Source organism: Anolis sagrei, chromosome 13, assembly GCF_037176765.1.
Source record: "Anolis sagrei isolate rAnoSag1 chromosome 13, rAnoSag1.mat, whole genome shotgun sequence".
Classification (NCBI taxonomy): Eukaryota; Metazoa; Chordata; class Lepidosauria; order Squamata; family Dactyloidae; genus Anolis; species Anolis sagrei.
The window spans coordinates 12,797,163-12,815,685 of NC_090033.1; the positions used below are offsets into that span (position 1 = coordinate 12,797,163).

Sequence of the window (18,523 nt, forward strand, 5' to 3'; positions counted from 1 at the left end):
TGCTCTATTCCTCTGTTAATCCCACAAATGAACATTACATATTTATTTATATAGATTTGAAACACAACAAGATGAGTCCACAGCAAACAAGGTCACTCTGCCTGGAATATTGTGTCCAATTCTGGGCACCACAATTCAAGAGAGATCTTGACAAGCTGGAATGTGTCCAGAGGAGGGCAACTCAAATGATCAAGGGTCTGGAGAACAAGCCCTATGAGGAGCGGCTTAGGGAACTGGGCATGTTTAGCCTGAAGAAGAGAAGTCTGAGAGGAGATATGATAGCCATGTATAAATATGTGAGAGGAAGCCAGAGGGAGGAGGGAGCAAGCTTGTTTACTGCTTCCATGGAGATTAGGACAAGGAACAATGGCTTCAAACTAAATCTGAACACGAGGAAGAACTTCCTGACTGTGAGAGCCGTTCAGCAGTGGAACGGTGCCTCTGAAAAATCCTGCAAATCTCTTGGAAAGACAAGCGGACAAGTGACCAGTAGCACTGAAGCGATGGTCCTCCGCCATCAATTCTGCTGAACCGGCCACATTGTCCGGATGTCTGACCACCGTCTCCTAAAGCAGTTGTTCTACTCCAAACTCAAGAACGGAAAGCGGAATGTTGGTGGACAGGAAAAGAGATTGAAAGACGGGCTCAAAGCCAACCTTAAAATCTCTGGCATAGACACCGAGAACTGGAAAGCCCTGGCCCTTGAGCGCTCCAGCTGGAGGTCAGCTGTGACCAGCAGTGCTGTAGAATTTAAAGAGGCACAGATGGAGGCTGAAAGAGAGAAACGTGCCAAGAGGAAGGCGCATCAAGCCAACCCCAACCGGGACCGCCTTACACCTGGAAAACGATGCCCTCACTGTGGGAGAAGATGCAAGTCAAGAATAGGACTCCACAGTCACCTACGGACCCACCGCCAGGACACCAATCTTGGAAGACAATCCTACTCGGACAACGAGGGATTGCCTAAATAAGTATAGTTGTGGAGCCAGGCATCACCCGTTCTGTATCTTTGCATTTCGTGTATGCCTCAGTGGAGTATCTTACAAACTAGTCCAATGTGGGCTAGGCAAAACTACGATGAGGTGGATCAGTAATTGGTTAAATGGGTGCTCCCCAATGCTTCCTCTTCATCCTGGAAAGAAGTGACGAGTGGAGTGCTGCAGGGTTCCGTCCTGGGCCCGGTCCTGTTCAACATCTTTATTAATGACGTAGATGAAGGGCTAGAAGGCAGGATCATCACGTTTGCAGATGACACAAAATTGGGAGGGATAGCCAATACTCCAGAGGACAGGAGCAGGATTCAAAATGATCTTGACTGATTGGAGAGATGGGCCAAAACTAACAAAATGAAGTTCAACAAATGCAAGATACTCCACTTTGGCAGGAAAAACGAAATGCAAAGATACAGAATGGGGGACAATGCCTGGCTCGAGAGCAGGACGTGTGAAAAAGATCTTGGAGTCCTCGTGGACAACAAGTTAAACATGAGCCAGGAATGTGATGTGGCGTCAAAAAAAGCCAATGGGATTTTGGCCTGCATCAATAGGAGCCTAGTGTCTAGATCTAGGGAAGTCATGCTACCCCTCTATTCGGCTTTGGTTAGACCACATCTGGAATATTGTGTCCAATTCTGGGCACCACAATTCAAGAGATATATTGACAAGCTGGAATGTGTCCAGAGGAGGGCGACTAAAATGATCAAGGGTCTGGAGAACGAGCCCTATGAGGAGCGGCTTAAGGAGCTGGGCATGTTTAGCCTGAAGAAGAGAAGGCTGAGAGGAGATAGGATAGCCATGTATAAATATGGGAGAGGAAGCCACAGGGAGGAGGGAGCAAGCTTGTTTTCTGCTTCCCTGGAGACTAGGACGCGGAACAATGGCTTCAAACTACAAGAGAGGAGATTCCATCTGAACATTAGGAAGAACTTCCTGACTGTGAGAGCCGTTCAGCAGTGGAACTCTCTGCCCCAGAGTGAGGTGGAGGCACCTTTTTTGGAAGCTTTTAAACAGAGGCTGGATGGCCATCTGTCAGGGGTGCTTTGAATGCAATATTCCTGCTTCTTGGCAGAATGGGGTTGGACTGGATGACCCATGAGTCTCTTCCAACTCTTTGATTTTATGATTCTATGATTCTATGAGGCTGGATGGCCATCTGTCAGGGGTGATTTGAATGCAATATTCCTGCTTCTTGGCAGAATGGGGTTGGACTGGATGGCCCATGAGGTCTCTCCCAACTCTTTGATTCTATGATTCTATGAGGCTGGATGGCCATCTGTCAGGGGTGATTTGAATGCAATATTCCTGCTTCTTGGCAGAATGGGGTTGGACTGGATGGCCCATGAGGTCTCTCCCAACTCTTTGATTCTATGATTCTATGAGGCTGGATGGCCATCTGTCAGGGGTGATTTGAATGCAATATTCCTGCTTCTTGGCAGAATGGGGTTGGACTGGATGGCCCATGAGGTCTCTCCCAACTCTTTGATTCTATGATTCTATGAGGCTGGATGGCCATCTGTCAGGGGTGATTTGAATGCAATATTCCTGCTTCTTGGCAGAATGGGGTTGGACTGGATGGCCCATGAGGTCTCTCCCAACTCTTTGATTCTATGATTCTATGAGGCTGGATGGCCATCTGTCAGGGGTGATTTGAATGCAATATTCCTGCTTCTTGGCAGAATGGGGTTGGACTGGATGGCCCATGAGGTCTCTCCCAACTCTTTGATTCTATGATTCTATGAGGCTGGATGGCCATCTGTCAGGGGTGATTTGAATGCAATATTCCTGCTTCTTGGCAGAATGGGGTTGGACTGGATGGCCCATGAGGTCTCTCCCAACTCTTTGATTCTATGATTCTATGAATTGTCCTTGTTGACACCCTGATCCTGTCCTAATTTAGTGTCATCTGCAAACTTGATAAGCCAGACCAAAAAATGTGTTTCTTCTTGGGCTGGAAAACAGTGTTTCTCCTTGGGCTGCAAAGTGGTATTCAACTGCTGGGATTGCAGCCGTTTCCCTCGGCGGGCGTTGCGGGCGGCCCGAGAGGGTTAAACGGCCCGGCCTCCACGATTTCCTAAACTTTTGCCCTCTGGATATGTACTCATTGGCCGCCGTACAAAAACTCCAGCGGTATTACATGCCTTGACGATACGGTTCAACTCTCGGTCAGGCCCGGGGCTTGGCCTCGCGCCAGACCACAATCAATGGGACGCAAACTTCTCTCTCTCTCTCTCTCTCTCTCCCCCCTTTCCAAACAATCATCAACCTTTCCCGGGATCATCATCACGAAGGTTGCAGATGATCTCCTCCATTGGGTTTTTTTTGTGTTGTTGTTGTTGTCGCTATGGGTTAAATTTATGGAGCAGAAGCCCCGAAGCAAGCCGCAGCATTCCTTGGCTGGGAGCTGGCCCGCGCGGGCCTCCCTTTGTTTGGTGCTGTAAGCGAGACGAGGACGTGCTTCGGAGGACGGCGAGGTTGTTAGTTCAGGCACTGGCTGTTTGCTCACGACTGAAATGAAGAGAGTTCAGGGGAAGGGCAAAAGGACAGCCCAAGTGTAAAACCCCGTCCCAGCAGGCCTTGGGCTCCGACACCGACGAGGCGCGCGGCTCGCGGATATTCCCTCTGCGACAACCACGCTATTTGGAAAAAAATAAGTTCTGTTCCTGACGTGCAAATGGCTAAGATATCCAAAAACTTAGCCCGGAAAACCTACAACAACCCAGTGATTCCGGCCATGAAAGCCTTCGACAATACATTGAACGTCTCTATGGGGAGAAACTGTTCCAAGACACACGGAAATTGGAAAAAGGATGCTTGCCATAGATGCAGGCGAAACGTCAGGAGAAAATGCCTCTAGAACATGGCCATATAGCCCGGAAAACCTACAACAACCCAGTGATTCCGGCCATGAAAGCCTTCGACAATACATTGAACATCTCTACGGGGAGAAACTGTTCCAAGACACACGGAAATTGGAAAGAGGATGCTTGCCATAGATGCAGGCGAAACGTCAGGAGAAAATGCCTCTAGAACATGGCCATATAGTCCGGAAAACCTACAACAACCCAGTGATTCCGGCCATGAAAGCCTTCGACAATACATTGAACATCTCTACAGGGAGAAACTGTTCCAAGACACATGGAAATTGGAAAAAAGATGCTTGCCATAGATGCAGGCGAAACGTCAAGAAAAAATGCCTCTAGAACATGGCCATATAGCCCGGAAAACCTACAACAACCCAGTGATTCCGGCCATGAAAGCCTTCGACAATACATTGAACATCTCTACGGGGAGAAACTGTTCCAAGACACACGGAAATTGGAAAGAGGATGCTTGCCATAGATGCAGGCGAAACGTCAGGAGAAAATGCCTCTAGAACATGGCCATATAGTCCGGAAAACCTACAACAACCCAGTGATTCCGGCCATGAAAGCCTTCGACAATACATTGAACATCTCTACGGGGAGAAACTGTTCCAAGACACACGGAAATTGGAAAAAGGATGCTTGCCATAGATGCAGGCGAAACGTCAGGAGAAAATGCCTCTAGAACATGGCCATATAGCCCGGAAAACCTACAACAATCCAGTGATTCCGGCCATGAAAGCCTTCGACAATACATTGAACATCTCACAGGCGTATAGAGGACAATAGCTTTATAAACAAGCACCTTGGTGTCCCTACGGATGTCCCGGTCCTCAAACCCTCTGTGTTTCATTCGGAAAAAAGCTGTACTTGCAGAGCTCGGGGCTTTATAAACAAGGACCTTGGTGTCCCTACGGATGTCCCGGTCCTCAAACTCTTGTGTTTCATTCGGAGAAATGCTGTAACAAAATTTGAATTTCTGCATGGATTGAAAGGACGTTTCCGCGATACTGCAACCATCTCATTGTGTAACAAAATTTAAATGAGCTGAAAGGGCATTTCTGCGATATTGCGATCATCACACTATTGAACAAACTTTGAATTTTGGCATGGGTTGAAGGGGTGTTTCCGCAATATCGCTACTTAGCCGTCAACAGTACTTCGCGTTGACCTCCCTCTCCAACAAGGGAGATTCCCAGGACCCTTGTGTCTCATTGTAATCAGGTATCGGAGTCTGGTAACGGGAACGTTTCTAGTCTCCAGCCATGTCTTGGATCGTGGCCGCCCAGGTCCCCGACACGTTTGGCACGATCCCCGATCTCTTTGCGCCTTCATTCAGCGCCACTCTTCCCCGCTGTGATGGGCAGGCACCGGGGCATTCTCGGCCTTGTCTCGCTTTTGTGTGCCTATTAAAAGCAAATCAGCCGACGTGTCGAGTCTACAGTCGGGTTTAATGGGACACAGATGTGGGCACAGCACCATTCGTTCTGCTCTTGCGGACGGGTTTTTCTTTGGAGCTTTTTTCAAATGTCATCGGTGTGGCTGGTTATTTACAGAACGTAACTCGAGATGGCAGAGCAAATGGAGGGGAAAAATAATAAAAAATCAAGTTGAGTGGAATATCGCCTGCTATCCAGACCAAACAGACCAATTTGCCAGAAGCCGATGGCCTGCGACAATTGGTATAGGCCATGTTAAGAAGGGCAGGGCATCATTTGGAATAGAGATGGAAGAAGAGGAAGAGATGGAGAGAAAGGATGGGGAAGCCACTGCTGCTCTCGCTTTTAGTACTACAGTGTTCCTTCGCAGTTCACTTATTGCGGACTCACTAATTCGCGGGGAGCAGCAAGAGAAAACTGTATAGCTGCTCCCCGCTCCTTCCTCGCCGGGCTGGACGCCCAAGGGGCCTCCGAGGCAGGGAGTAGCGGATGCAGCGAGAAGGAGGAGGCTGCCGCGAAGTAGGGACACACCTCCCACTTGAGTGGACGCAGCATCCCTACTTGGCGAGGAAAATCCGTGGAGTAGGGACGCTCCACTCAAGTGGGCAGTGTGTCCCTACTTCGTGGCAGCCTCCTCCTCCTCGCCACATCCGCTGCTCCCCACCTCAGAGGCCCCTTGGGTGTCCAGCCTGGCGAGGATGCGACGACGAGGAGGAGGCCGCCGTGAAGTAGGGACACACTTGAGTAGGCGCAGCGTCTCCACTTAGCAGATTTTCCTTGCCAGGCTGGATGCCCAAAAGGCCTCTGAGGCGGGGAGCAGCAGATGCGGCGAGGAGGAGGAGGCCACCGCAAAGTAGAAACACACTGCTCACTTGAGTGGAACGTCCCTACTTCGCGGATTTTCCTCGCCAGGCTAGAGGCCCAAGGGGCCTCTGAGGCGGGGAGCAGCAGATGCGGCGAGGAGGAGGAGGCCACCGCAAAGTAGGAACACACTGCTCACTTGAGTGGAACGTCCCTACTTCGCGGATTTTCCTTGCCAGGCTAGAGGCCCAAGGGGCCTCTGAGGCGGGGAGTAGCAGATACGGCGAGGAGGAGGAGGCCGCCACAAAGTGGGGACCCACCGCCCACTTGAGTGGAGCGTCCCTACTTCGTGGATTTTCCTCACCAGGCTGGATGCCCAAGGGTCCTCCAAGGCAGGGAGCAGCAGATGCAGCAAGGAGGAGGAGGCCACCGCGAAGTAGGAACACACCGCCCACTTGAGTGGAGCATCCCTACTTAGCGGATTTTCCTCGCCAGGCTGGACACCCAAGGGGCCTCCAAGGCAGGGAGCAGCGGATGCAGCGAGGAGGAGGAGGCTGCCGCGAAGTAGGAACACACCTCCCACTTGAGTGAACGCAGCATCCCTACTTGGCGAGGAAAATCCGTGGAGTAGGGACGCTCCACTCAAGTGGGCAGTGTGTCCCTACTTCGCGGCAGCCTCCTCCTCCTCGCTACATCTGCTGCTCCCCACCTCAGAGGCCCCTTGGGTGTCCAGCCTGGCGAGGATGCGACGACGAGGAGGAGGCCACCGTGAAGTAGGGACACACTTGAGTAGGCGCAGCATCCCTACTTCTCGAATTTTCCTTGGCAGGCTGGATGCCCAAGGGGCCTCCGAGGCGGGGAGCAGCGGATGCAGTGAGGAGGAGGAGGCCACCGCAAAGTAGGAACACACCGCCCACTTGAGTGGAGTGTCCCTACTTCGCGGATTTTCCTCGCCAGGCTAGACGCCCAAGGGGCCTCTGAGGCGGGGAGTAGCAGATGCGGCGAGGAGGAGGAGGCCGCCACAAAGTGGGGACCCACCGCTCACTTGAGTGGAGCGTCCCTACTTTGCGGATTTTCCTCGCCAGGCTAGACGCCCAAGTGGCCTCTGAGGCAGGGAGCAGCAGATGCGGCGAGGAGGAGGAGGCCACCGCAAAGTAGGGACACACTGCCCACTTGAGTGGAGCATCCCTACTTTACGGATTTTCCCCACCAGGCTGGACGCCCAAGGGGCCTCCGAGGCAGGGAGCAGCAGATGCAGCGAGGAGGAGGAGGCCACCGCAAAGTAGGGACACACTGCCCACTTGAGTGGAGCGTCCCTACTTTATGGATTTTCCCCACCAGGCTGGACGCCCAAGGGGCCTCCGAGGCAGGGAGCAGCAGATGCAGCAAGGAGGAGGAGGCCACCGCAAAGTAGGGACACACTGCCCACTTGAGTGGAGCGTCCCTACTTTACGGATTTTCCCCACCAGGCTGGACGCCCAAGGGGACTCCGAGGCGGGGAGCAGCGGATGCAGCGAGGAGGAAAGGGGGCTGCCGCGAAGTAGGGATACACTGCCCACTTGAGTTGAGCGTCCCTACTTTGCGGATTTTCCTCACCAGGCTAGACGCCCAAGGGGCCTCCAAGGCGGGGAGCAGCAGATGCAGCAAGGAGGAGGAGGCCACCGCGAAGTAGGAACACACCACCCACTTGAGTGGAGCATCCCTGCTTTACGGATTTTCCTCGCCAGGCTGGACGCCCAAGGGGCCTCCGAGGCGAGGAGCAGTGGATGTGGCGAGGAGGAGGAGGCCGCCGCAAAGTAGGAACACACTGCCCACTTGAGTGGAGCGTCCCTACTCTGCGGATATTCCTTGCCAGGCTGGACGCCCAAGGGGCCTCCGAGGTGGGGAGCAGCGGATGTGGTGAGGAGGAGGCCGCCACTGCGAAGTAGGGACACACCTCCCAGTTGAGTGGGCGCAGCGTCCCTACTTAGTGGATTTTCCTCGCCAGGCTGGACACCCAAGGGTCCTCCAAGGCAGGGAGCAGCGGATGCGGTGAGGAGGAGGAGGAGGCCACCGCAAAGTAGGAACACACCGCCCACTTGAGTGGAACGTCCCTACTTAGCGGATTTTCCTCACCAGGCTGGATGCCCAAGGAGCTCCGAGGTGGGGAGCAGCGGATGCGGCGAGGAGGAGGAGGCCACCGCAAAGTAGGAACACACCGCCCACTTGAGTGGAGCGTCCCTACTTCGCAGATTTTCCTCGCCAGACTGGACGCCCAAGGGGCTCCGAGGTGGGGAGCAGCAGATGCGGTGAGAAGAGGCCGCTGCAAAGTAGGGACACACTGCCCACTTGAGTGGAGTGTCCCTACTTCGCGGATTTTCCTCGCAGTAAAGATTTCCCCTGACCCACTTCTGTTTGTCATAGGATGCTGAAACTGCACATGTGTCATGATATAAGTCTCTATAGGTTACATGCCAATTTGCAACCTGGAACTGATGACAGTCTTGATGTGACAGGTGCGGAAGTGGTGTGAGTTTTGAGAATGGACCCAGTGGAATACAGACACCAAGTTCCCTTCCTGGAATGGACTTCTCAAAGGAGAAGTCCTTTGAGATGCAAGAGGTTCATGGTGATTATTCCCCATCTTAGGATGTAGTCATGAACTGGCATTGTCAATTCCGACGTGGTAAGACTTTGGTGGAAACAGCGGCAATTCCAGGGCAATCTGCTATTGATGGACATACCATCCAGTAAGTGGAGGGCGCCATTTTGGAAGATCGATGCGTAACCATTCGCCTCCTAGCCCAAAATGTCGAGAAGAATGTGGGGTCCGTGGGGAAAAAATCACCCAAGACCATCTTGGTATTCGCTCGCGGGGTCTCACACCTTTTCAGTAGCAGGAACGAGTCGAATGCTCTCCGTCTCTCTTGACGAGGATGTACCATGGAAACCAGGGGACTTTTTCAACAGACAGGAGCTGGAGGAAAAGCCCTCATCCCCGCAGGCCTGCTACCCTGTCCATCCCTCTGATCCAGAGACTCAAGTCCAGTCAATGCCATGGAAGCATCCTGACTCCCCGCCTCCAAAGAAGGCACAGGCCCAACTCTCGGAAGCCAAGGCCATGCTCACAGGATTTTGGGACCAGCACGGAGTCCGATGGATGGAGTTCCTAGCAAAGGGTCTGATGATCACTGGGTCATACTAGGCTTCATGTGGGCCAAGTTTCATTGCTCTCAGCCCTCAGGAAGGGGGTCAGGGGAGGAAGTCTTTCATGAACTCCCCTTGTACTATTGCCAGGTTGAGCATCATAGCAAAGCAGTAAAAAACAAGAAACCCAAGGGTGTACCATCAAAAAACTCCCGACAAGAGATAATAAACAGTGGACAGTTGGCCACCGGCAACTTGGAGCCAGAATCCAATGTTTTGAACTCCAGGGGAGTCCTGCTCCTCCAAGGGCTTGAATATCATATTTGCACTCGAGGGCTTGGTGTTGTTTATTCCAAAGCTATTCTTAGTTACTCGGCTGCAAAACATGCGCTGCGCCACTTCACATGTTTGGCATCCGAAGCAATGCTTCATCCATCTGCAGGAGTGGGCCGCAGGAGTCAAGGCCGGATTGGCTTTCATTATTATTATTATTATTATTATTACTACTACTACTACTACTATTCCCTTCCTCCCTTTTTTTGCACCAATTCGACCTAGGCGAGATCATGTTCGGAATGGCGAGGTAAATGAAATAGAAATGGAAAGGCTGAGCCCTGAACATAGTGCGTTAAGCATTAGCCACAGTTGCCCAGAGTTCACATACAAATGACCATCTATATAAATAAAAATGTAATGTTCGTTTGTGATACCATCAGAACTCAAAAACCACTGGGGGAATTGGCACCAAATTTGGACACGATACACCTAACAACCCAATGTATGTTCTCCACTCAACCCCCCCCCCCCCAAAAACACTTCCCCCTCCCTCCCCCCACCCCCCCCTTAGAAAGACTTTCAACTGTAAGCCTCAGGGAGGAAGGGGGAGGGAAGGAAGGAGTGAACATGCATGGCCAGCAGCGAGTGCGCATGCCCAGCAGGCTCCCATGGAGGCCCTCGCATCAGGAGCTGGAGGAAAAGCCCTCATCCCCGCAGGCCTGCTACCCTGTCACTATCCTTTACATCAGGGGTCCTCAAACTATGGGGTGTGGAGAAGGGTGAGTCCCCCTCCCCCCCCCCCCCCCCCAAGACGTGCTTCCTCAGACAGCAGCACTCTGGCAGGTGCAGAGGAGGCCGGGCTCCCTTTTAGTGCTGGAGAAAGGAGAAAATAGGACTTCTCAAAGCGAGAGAAGGGAGAAAGTAAGCCTTTTCAGAGGTGGAAAAGTGGGCCTTTTCAGAGCTGGAGAAGGGAGAAAGTAAGTTTTTCAGAGCTGGAGAAAGTAGGCCTTTCAAAACTTGAGTAAGTAGGCATTTTCAGAGCTGGAGAAAGTAGGCATTTTCAAAACTGGAGAAAATAGGCCTTTTCAGAACTGCAGAAAGTAGGCTTTGTCAGAGCTGGAGAAGGAAGAAAGTTGGCCTTTTCGGGGCTGGAGAAGGGAGAAAGCTGGCCTTTTCGGGGCCGGAGAAGGGAGAAAATAGGCCTTTTTAGAGCTAGAAAAGTGAGAAAGTGGAACTTCTCAGAGATAGAGAAGGTAGAAAGTAAGCCTTGTCAGAGGTGGAGAAAGTGGGGCTTTTCAGAGCTGGAGAAGGAGAAAGTAGGACTTATCAGAGCGAGAGAAGGGGGAAAGTCGGTCTTTTCAGATCTGGAGAGAGTAGGCCTTTTCTGAACTGAAGAAAGTAGGTCTTTTCAGAACTGGAAAAAAGTAGGCCTTTTCAGGGTGGGAAAAGGGAGAAAAATAGGCCTTTTTAAAGCAGGAGAAGTGAGAAAGTGGAACTTCTCAGAGTTGGGGAAGGGGGAAAGTAAGCCCTTTCAGAGCTGGAGAAGGAGAAATTAGGACTTCTCAGAGAAGGGAGAAAGTCGGACTTCATAGAGCCAGAGAAGGGAGAAAGTAGGCCTTTTCAGAGCTGGAGAAAATGGGCCTTTTTAGAGCTGGAGAAGGCAGGAAGTAGGACTTCTCCGAGCGAGAGAAGGTAGAAAGCAGGTGAAAGTAAGAGTGGAAGAAGGAAGGAAAGAGAAAAAGAAGGGAAAGAAAGAACACTGTCGGTGTCGCCAAATGGAAAGGGTGGAGCGCGTGCAGATGAAAGCCGGGCCTCAAGGAGAAGGGGCTGTGGAGCCAAGCGGGAGGAAACGAGCCCCGGGAGGAAACATCTGCAAGAAGCCCCTCCGTCCGTCCGTCCGTCGGCCGTGCAGTCGGCCATGCGGTTGCCAAGCAGCTTCAGCAAAAAGTTCTTGGTGTAGCGCAATGTTTTTAGTTCTATTTCCCCCTCACCGCCCTTCGATATTACAAGCAGAGGTATCTTTCTCCCTTCTCCAGCTCTGAGGGCCCCTCATTCCTATACCTTTTGATGAATTCTTAATTACAGTCAGATTCAAAAATCCACTACTGTAAAAAATTCCAAAAATAAACCTGAATGTGGATGTGTGTGTGTGTGTGTGTGTGTGTGTGTGTGTGTGTGTGTCAATGTATGTCTACACCACAAAGGCTGTTGCTAGGTGAAGTGGCCCTCTGTGGTGTCATTGGGAAAGAAAGGTGTCATGTATGAGAGAAAGGAAGGAAGAGCCATCAAAAGAGCCATGTTGCCCCGGAGACATTGTAAGGAACCCCCTCTCAGGGCTGGAGAAGGGAGAAAGTAGACCTCAGACCTGGAGAAGGGAAAATATAGGCCTTTTCAGATCTGGAGAAGGGAGAAAGTAGACCTCAGACCCGGAGAAGGGAAAATGGAGGCCTTTTCAGACCTGGAGAAGGGAGAAAGTAGTCCTGGAGAAGGGAAAATGTAGGCCTTTTCAGGTCTGGAGAAGGGAGAAAGTAGACCTCAGACCCGGAGAAGGGAAAATGTAGGCCTTTTCAGATCTGGAGAAGGGAGAAAGTAGACCTCAGACCTGGAGAAGGGAAAATGTAGGTCTTTTCAGATCTGGAGATGGGGGAAAGTAGACCTCAGACCTGGAGAAGGGAAAATGTAGGCCTTTTCAGATCTGGAGAAGGGAGAAAGTAGAACTGGAGAAGGGAAATGTAGGCCTTTTCAGATCTGGAGAAGGGAGAAAGTAGACCTCAGACCTGGAGAAGGGAAAATGTAGGCCTTTTTCAGGTCTGGAGAAGGGAGAAAGTAGACCTTCTCAGTGCTGGACGAGGGAGAATCTAATCCTTTTCAGAGCTGGATAAGGAGGATAAATAGAACTTCTCAGAGGTGGAGAAAAAAGAAGGTTCTGGTTGTGGCTGAACTACAACTCCCAGAAAGGAAAGTCCTTTCCTCCCAAATCCCTCCAGAAATGAAATTCCGGCATATCAGGTATGCATGTCAAGTTTGGTCCAGATCCATCATTGTTTTGGTTCACAGTGCTCTCTGGATGTAGGTGAACTACAACTCCTCTAAAGACCTCCAGTATTTTTTGTTGGTCATGTTTGCCAAGTTAGTTCCAGGTCCACTCTTGGTGGAGTTCAGAGTGCAGTTCTTAGATTTGGTGAACTATACATCCCAGGAGCTACAACTCCTATAAATCATGGCGGAACCTCTCTATTATATCCAGTTGCCAATCAATTCCTCTTTTTGTTGTGCGCCATAGAAAAGAGTAGGAAAGGGTTACCAATGGAGAGAGAAAGGAACACTGGGATGCCTGGGGTGGAGGAAGCACATGAAATCTAGGATGAAATGGTCCTCGAATGAAAGCCTTCACTTGGACATGTTCATGGCGCTCCCTATGGGAGAGGCAGTGGGCGGGGTTATGCAAATTCCACATCAGTGGAGAGAGTAAGAAACACTGGGATGTCTGTGGTGGAGGAAACACATACAATCTAGGATGGAAGTATGAAAGCCTTCCCTTGGGTGGTGGACAGTGTGGTGTTTGTAGAGGACGTTGGCAGGGCTCTTGGACACGTTCATGGCGCTCCCTATGGGAGAGGCAGTGGGCGGGGTCATGCAAATTCCACAGAGTAAGAAACACGGGGATGTCTGTGGTGGAGGAAGCACATACAATCTAGGATGAAATGGTCCTCGAATGAAAGCCTTTACTTGGACATGTTCATGGCGCTCCCTATGGGAGAGGCAGTGGCCGGGGTCATGCAAATTCCACACCAGTGGAGAGAGTAAGAAACACTGGGATGTCTGTGGTGGAGGAAACACATAAATCTAGGATGGAAGTATGAAAGCCTTCCCTTGGGTGGTGGGCAGTGTAGTGTTGATGGAGGACATTGGCAGGGCTCTTGGACATGTTCATGGCGCTCCCTATGGGAGAGGCAGTGGGCGGGGTTATGCAAATTCCACACCAGTGGAAAGAGTAAAAAACACTGGGATGTCTGTGGTGGAGGAAACTTACAAATCTAGGATGGAAGTATGAAAATCTTCACTTGGGCAGTGGGCAGTGTGGTGTTTGTGGAGGACATTGGCAGGGCTCTTGGACATGTTCATGGCGCTCCCTATGGGAGAGGCAGTGGGCGGGGTCATGCAAATTCCACACAGGTGGAGAGAGTAAGAAACACCGGGATGTCTGTGGTGGAGGAAACACATACAATCTAGGATGGAAGTGAAAGCCTTCCCTTGGGTGGTGGGCAGTGTGGTGTTGGTGGAGGACATTGGCAGGGTTCTTGGACCTGTTTATGGCGCTCACTCTAACCTGCAATGTCATTGGAGGGAGGGCCATTGGTGTCTCCTGAGTAGTGGGAGTCTCAATAGCAATGACAACCTTCGTGTTTCCCGGGCAGGCGGCCAGTCCCGTCGCGGTATTGGCTTGGGTTTTGACTTTAGGATCGGAGTCTTTTCCCACCTTCCTTCGTGTCTCCTACCCTGGTTCCTCCAACTCTCAGCGTTTTCCCTTTCTTCCCAGGACGCAAGCGGAGCGGGTGCGGAAGCCGCGGTGCTGCCGGGGTCCGCAAGGGCTCCTTCCCCGATATTCGGAGAGTCAGGCCGAAGGGCAGGAGCTGCACTACAAACTGACCGACAACGTACAGGATGAGTTGTAAGCATCAAACCCCTTTGCTGTCCTGGTGGTTTGGGGGTAACTACGTCCCTCTATTAACAGAAACCCTAGAACAGGGGGACAATAAATACATTTCCCACGCCCACCATAACATAGAGTAACATTTGGAAGACATTAAAAGATATCCTTTGTAAGCCGTATCGAGTCCTTCGGGAGATTTTAGCGGGGTATAAATAAAGTTAATAATAATAATAATAATAATAATAATAATAATATCCTTTTGTGGAATTTGCTGGGTTCTCGAACACGACTCCATGGTAACTTCTGGGGGGAACATCCACGAGTTGCACGGTGGATCTAGCAATTTTCTGGAAAGTCAGTTTCCCCTCTGCTTGCTGCATGAATTATTATATTATATTAATGTTTCATTATATTTATATATTAAAGTATATTATTTATTATATTATTATCATTCAATTATTCAGTTATATTTATTGTGATGTTTATTTTATTTTATTTATTATATTTATTATTAATTAATTATATTGTTATTTAATTAAACAAGATTAAATTCCAGGAATGTCATTCTTGCATGCTTATTTTATTATATTATTTTATTATGTTTGGTTATATTATTAGATTATATTATTATTTAATTAAATTAGCTATTATATTGTTATAACATACGATTTCATTATATTTATTATTTGATTATATTATAATATAATAATATTATATTGTTATATATTATTATTTAGTTAGATTTATTATTAGATTATATTATTTAATTATATATATTGTTATATAACATTATTATTTAGTTATTAGATTTTATTATTTTATCATATTTATTTTATTATATAATATTATTTAGTTCGATTTATTGTTAGATTATATTATTATTTTATTATATTTATAAATATATTGTTATATAATAGTATTGTTTAGTTATATTATTTACTATTAGATTATATTATTTTATTATATTTAGTAATATTATATTATTATATTATTTATTATTATATTATTAGATTTTATTATTATTTAATTATATTTATATTTTTATTAATATATTTTATTGTTATATAATATTCGATTATAATTATTGTTATATTGTCATTGGATTATATTATTATAATTGTATATTATTATAGTATTATAATATAGTACATTTTACGTAGCACGATTTGTGTTTCCTGGGTTATCAGTATCATTTCCTAATTGGTTCTACCATAAATGGGACATCCTTTCCGATATTTGAACATGGCTGCCTGCCCCCTTTCCACCTTCTCTCTTCCAAGCTAAAATATACTCAACTGTTTAAGCCAGTCCTCATAGGGCTTGGATTCCAGACCTTTGATAACGCTACATATCAAAGGCGTAGGTTGAAAGGGCATTTCCGCAAAATTGTGATCATAATAAAAAATGTGTAACATGTGATCATATTACACATTTTTTATTTTTTATTTCCAAATTTTGTTATCTTCTTCCAGATACAGTGTTTCCTCACTTATTGCGGGTGTTACGTTCCAGGACCACCCGCAAAAAGTGAAAATCCGCAAAGTAGGGATGCTATATGTATATCGCATTCCAAAGGTGAGATATCGAGCCACCACACACTTTTTTGGGGGGCTAGCTATCTCTGTTTTGCTTTGCAATCTCTCTTGAGAGGGACGGTGAAACCCCCTTCCACACTCCATTGCCAGGAGGAGGGATTAGAACACTGCTCTGGGCAACGGCAACCAACAGCGAGTCCACGAAAAGCAAACCGCAAAGTAGCAAAAACCCATGAAACAGCGAGTCTGTAAAAAGCGAACCGCAAAGTAGCAAAAAAACGTGAGACAGTGAGTCCGTGAAAAGCAAACCGCAAAGTAGCAAGAAACTGCGAGTCTGCGAAAAGCCAACCACGAAGTAGCAAAAACCCGCAAAACAGCAAGTCCGTGAAAAGCAAACCGCAACGTAGCAAAAACCCGTGAAACAGCGAGTCTGCGAAAAGCGAACCGCAAAGTAGCAAAAACCCATGAAACAGCGAGTCCATAAAAAGCGAACCGCAAAGAAGCAAAAACCCGCAAAACAGCGAGTCCGTGAAAAGCGAACCACAAAGTAGCAAAAACCCGCGAAACAGCAAGTTGGTGAAAAGCGAACTGCAAAGTAGGAAAAACCCGTGAAACAGCGAGTGTGCAAAAAGTGAACCGCAAAGTAGGAAAAACCCGTGAAGCTGCGAGTCTGTGAAGAGCGAACCTCGAAGTAGCAAAAACCCACAAAACAGCGAGTCTGTAAAAAGCGAACCACAAAGTAGCAAAAACCCGCGAAACAGCAGGTTCGTGAAAAGCGAACCGCAAAGTAGCAAAAACCCGCAAAACAGCGAGTCCGTAGAAAGCAAACCGCAGAGTAGCAAAACCTGCAAAACAGCAAGTCCGTAAAAAGTGAACCGCAAAGTAGCAAAAACCCGCAAAACAGCGAGTCTGTGAAGAGCAAACCTCAAAGTAGCAAAAACCTGCGAAACAGCGAGTCCGCGAAAAGTAAACAGCAAAGTAGCAGAAACCCGCGAAACAGCGAGTCCGTGAAAAGCGAACCTTGAAGTAGCAAAAACCTGCGAAACAGCGAGTTCATGAAAAGCGAACTGCAAAGTAGCAAAAACCTGCAAAACAGCAAGTCCGTGAAAAGTGAACCTCAAAGTAGCAAAAACCCGCAAAACAGCGAATCTGCAAAAAGCGAACCGCAAAGTAGTAAAAACCCGCAAAACAGCGAGTTCGTGAAAAGCAAACCTCAAAGTAGCAAAAACCTGCAAAACAATGAGTCCATGAAAAGCGAACCTCGGAATAGCAAAAACCCGCAAAACAGCGAGTCCGCAGAAAGTAGCGAGGGAACACTGTAGTATAAGGTTTTGACGGTACGCTGATTGGAAGGATTTTGACGTTCTCCATATTTTTCCCTCTGAGTTAAATCCGTAAAAAAGAGCCCTTCAATGCCTTTGCTGTAGTGTTTGAGCTAAACGCTTCCATATTTTTCCCCCACTGTTTCACTTCTGGAAAACATTGTTGTGCAATTAGATGACTTCCTGATGTACTCGGAGCTCGGAGGCACCAAGCCATGCGCTTCCCCAGAGGTCTCGCTGCTTCTGCTTTGTTCCCTGGAAATGGTGTGCTCTGGCCCTTTGTGGTTTGGGCATCGGCGTTTTGGAAAACTTTGTTGCTTTGGGTTGTGTTTTTAGTCCAGTTGGCCGAAACGTAGGGCTTTTGGGAAGGAAAGAAGGTGGAAGGAGGGGTTGCTGGAGCTCCTCATCCCTCCCTGCGGTCGTCCAAGGTTCAGGAGAAGAAGGTTTGGCAAGGGATCTTGGAGGGAGGAGAGAGATTAGAGGAACAATGGCGTGTGACTCAGCCGTCAGGCAACACAACGTTACGGATTTCCCAACAAATCCAGGGTTCACACTCTATCTTGCGCCTACTTGTTGCAAAACGCATCCGTGCTTAGCCCTCTGTGAAAGAAAGGCAATGTTGCTATATGAGGGAAAGAGCCACAAAGAGAACCATGTTTTCGTGGAGATGTTGTGACGCAGACACTCGTAAGAGCTGGAGAAAGGAGAAAGTAGTCTTTCTCAGAGCTGGATAAAGGGGAGAATAGACCCTCGCAGAGTTGGAGAAAATAGTCCTCCTCAGAGCTGGAGAAGGGAGAAATTATACCTTCTCAGATATGGAGACGGTAGGCCTACTTATAGCTGAAGAAGAGAGAAATTAGACCTTCTCAAAGCTGGAGAAAGGGGAGAGTAGACCCTCTCAGAGCTGGAGAAGGTAGGCTTAATTAGAGCTGAAGAACAGAGAAATTAGACCTTCTCAGAGCTGGAGAAAGGGGAGAGTAGACTCAGAGCTGGAAAAGGTAGGCCTACTTAGAGCTGGAGAAGAGAGAGAAATTAGACCTTAAAACTGGAGAAAGGGGAGAGTAGACCCGCTCAGAGGTGGAGAAGGTAGGCATACTTAGAGCTGGAGAAGAGAGGAATTAGACCTTCTTAGAATTGAAGAAAGGGGAGAGTAGACCCTATCAGAGCTGGAGAAGGTAGTCTTAATTAGAGCTGAAGAAGAGAGAAATTATACCTTCTTAGAACTGAAGAAAGGGGAGAGTAGACCCTCTCAGAGCTGGAGAAGGTAGGCCTACTTAGAGCTGGAGAAGAGAGAAATTAGACCTTCTTAGAACTGAAGAAAGGGGAGAGTAGACCCTCTCAGAGCTGGAGAAAAGAGAGAGTAGAACCTCTCAGAGCTAGAGAAGGTAGGCCTCCTCAGAGCTGGAGAAGGGAGAAATTAGTCTTCTTGTAGCTGGGGAAAAGGGATAGATTCTCTCAGAGCTGAAAAAGGGAGAACGTAGGCCTCAGAGCTGGAGAAAGGAGAAAGTACT

At 48.6% G+C, this 18,523-nt stretch overlaps 1 protein-coding gene across 7 annotated transcripts in view; it reads left to right on the top strand.

Moving 5' to 3' along the window:
• VPS13D (vacuolar protein sorting 13 homolog D) overlaps window positions 1–18,523 on the top strand; it is a 183,147-nt gene that overhangs the window by 161,246 nt on the left and 3,378 nt on the right. For all 7 annotated transcript variants that reach the window (XM_067472783.1, XM_067472784.1, XM_067472786.1 and 4 more), the window contains one exon: window positions 14,042–14,173. In XM_067472783.1, coding sequence (XP_067328884.1) covers window positions 14,042–14,173 — 132 coding nt within the window. The remainder of the gene's footprint in view (window positions 1–14,041; window positions 14,174–18,523) is intronic.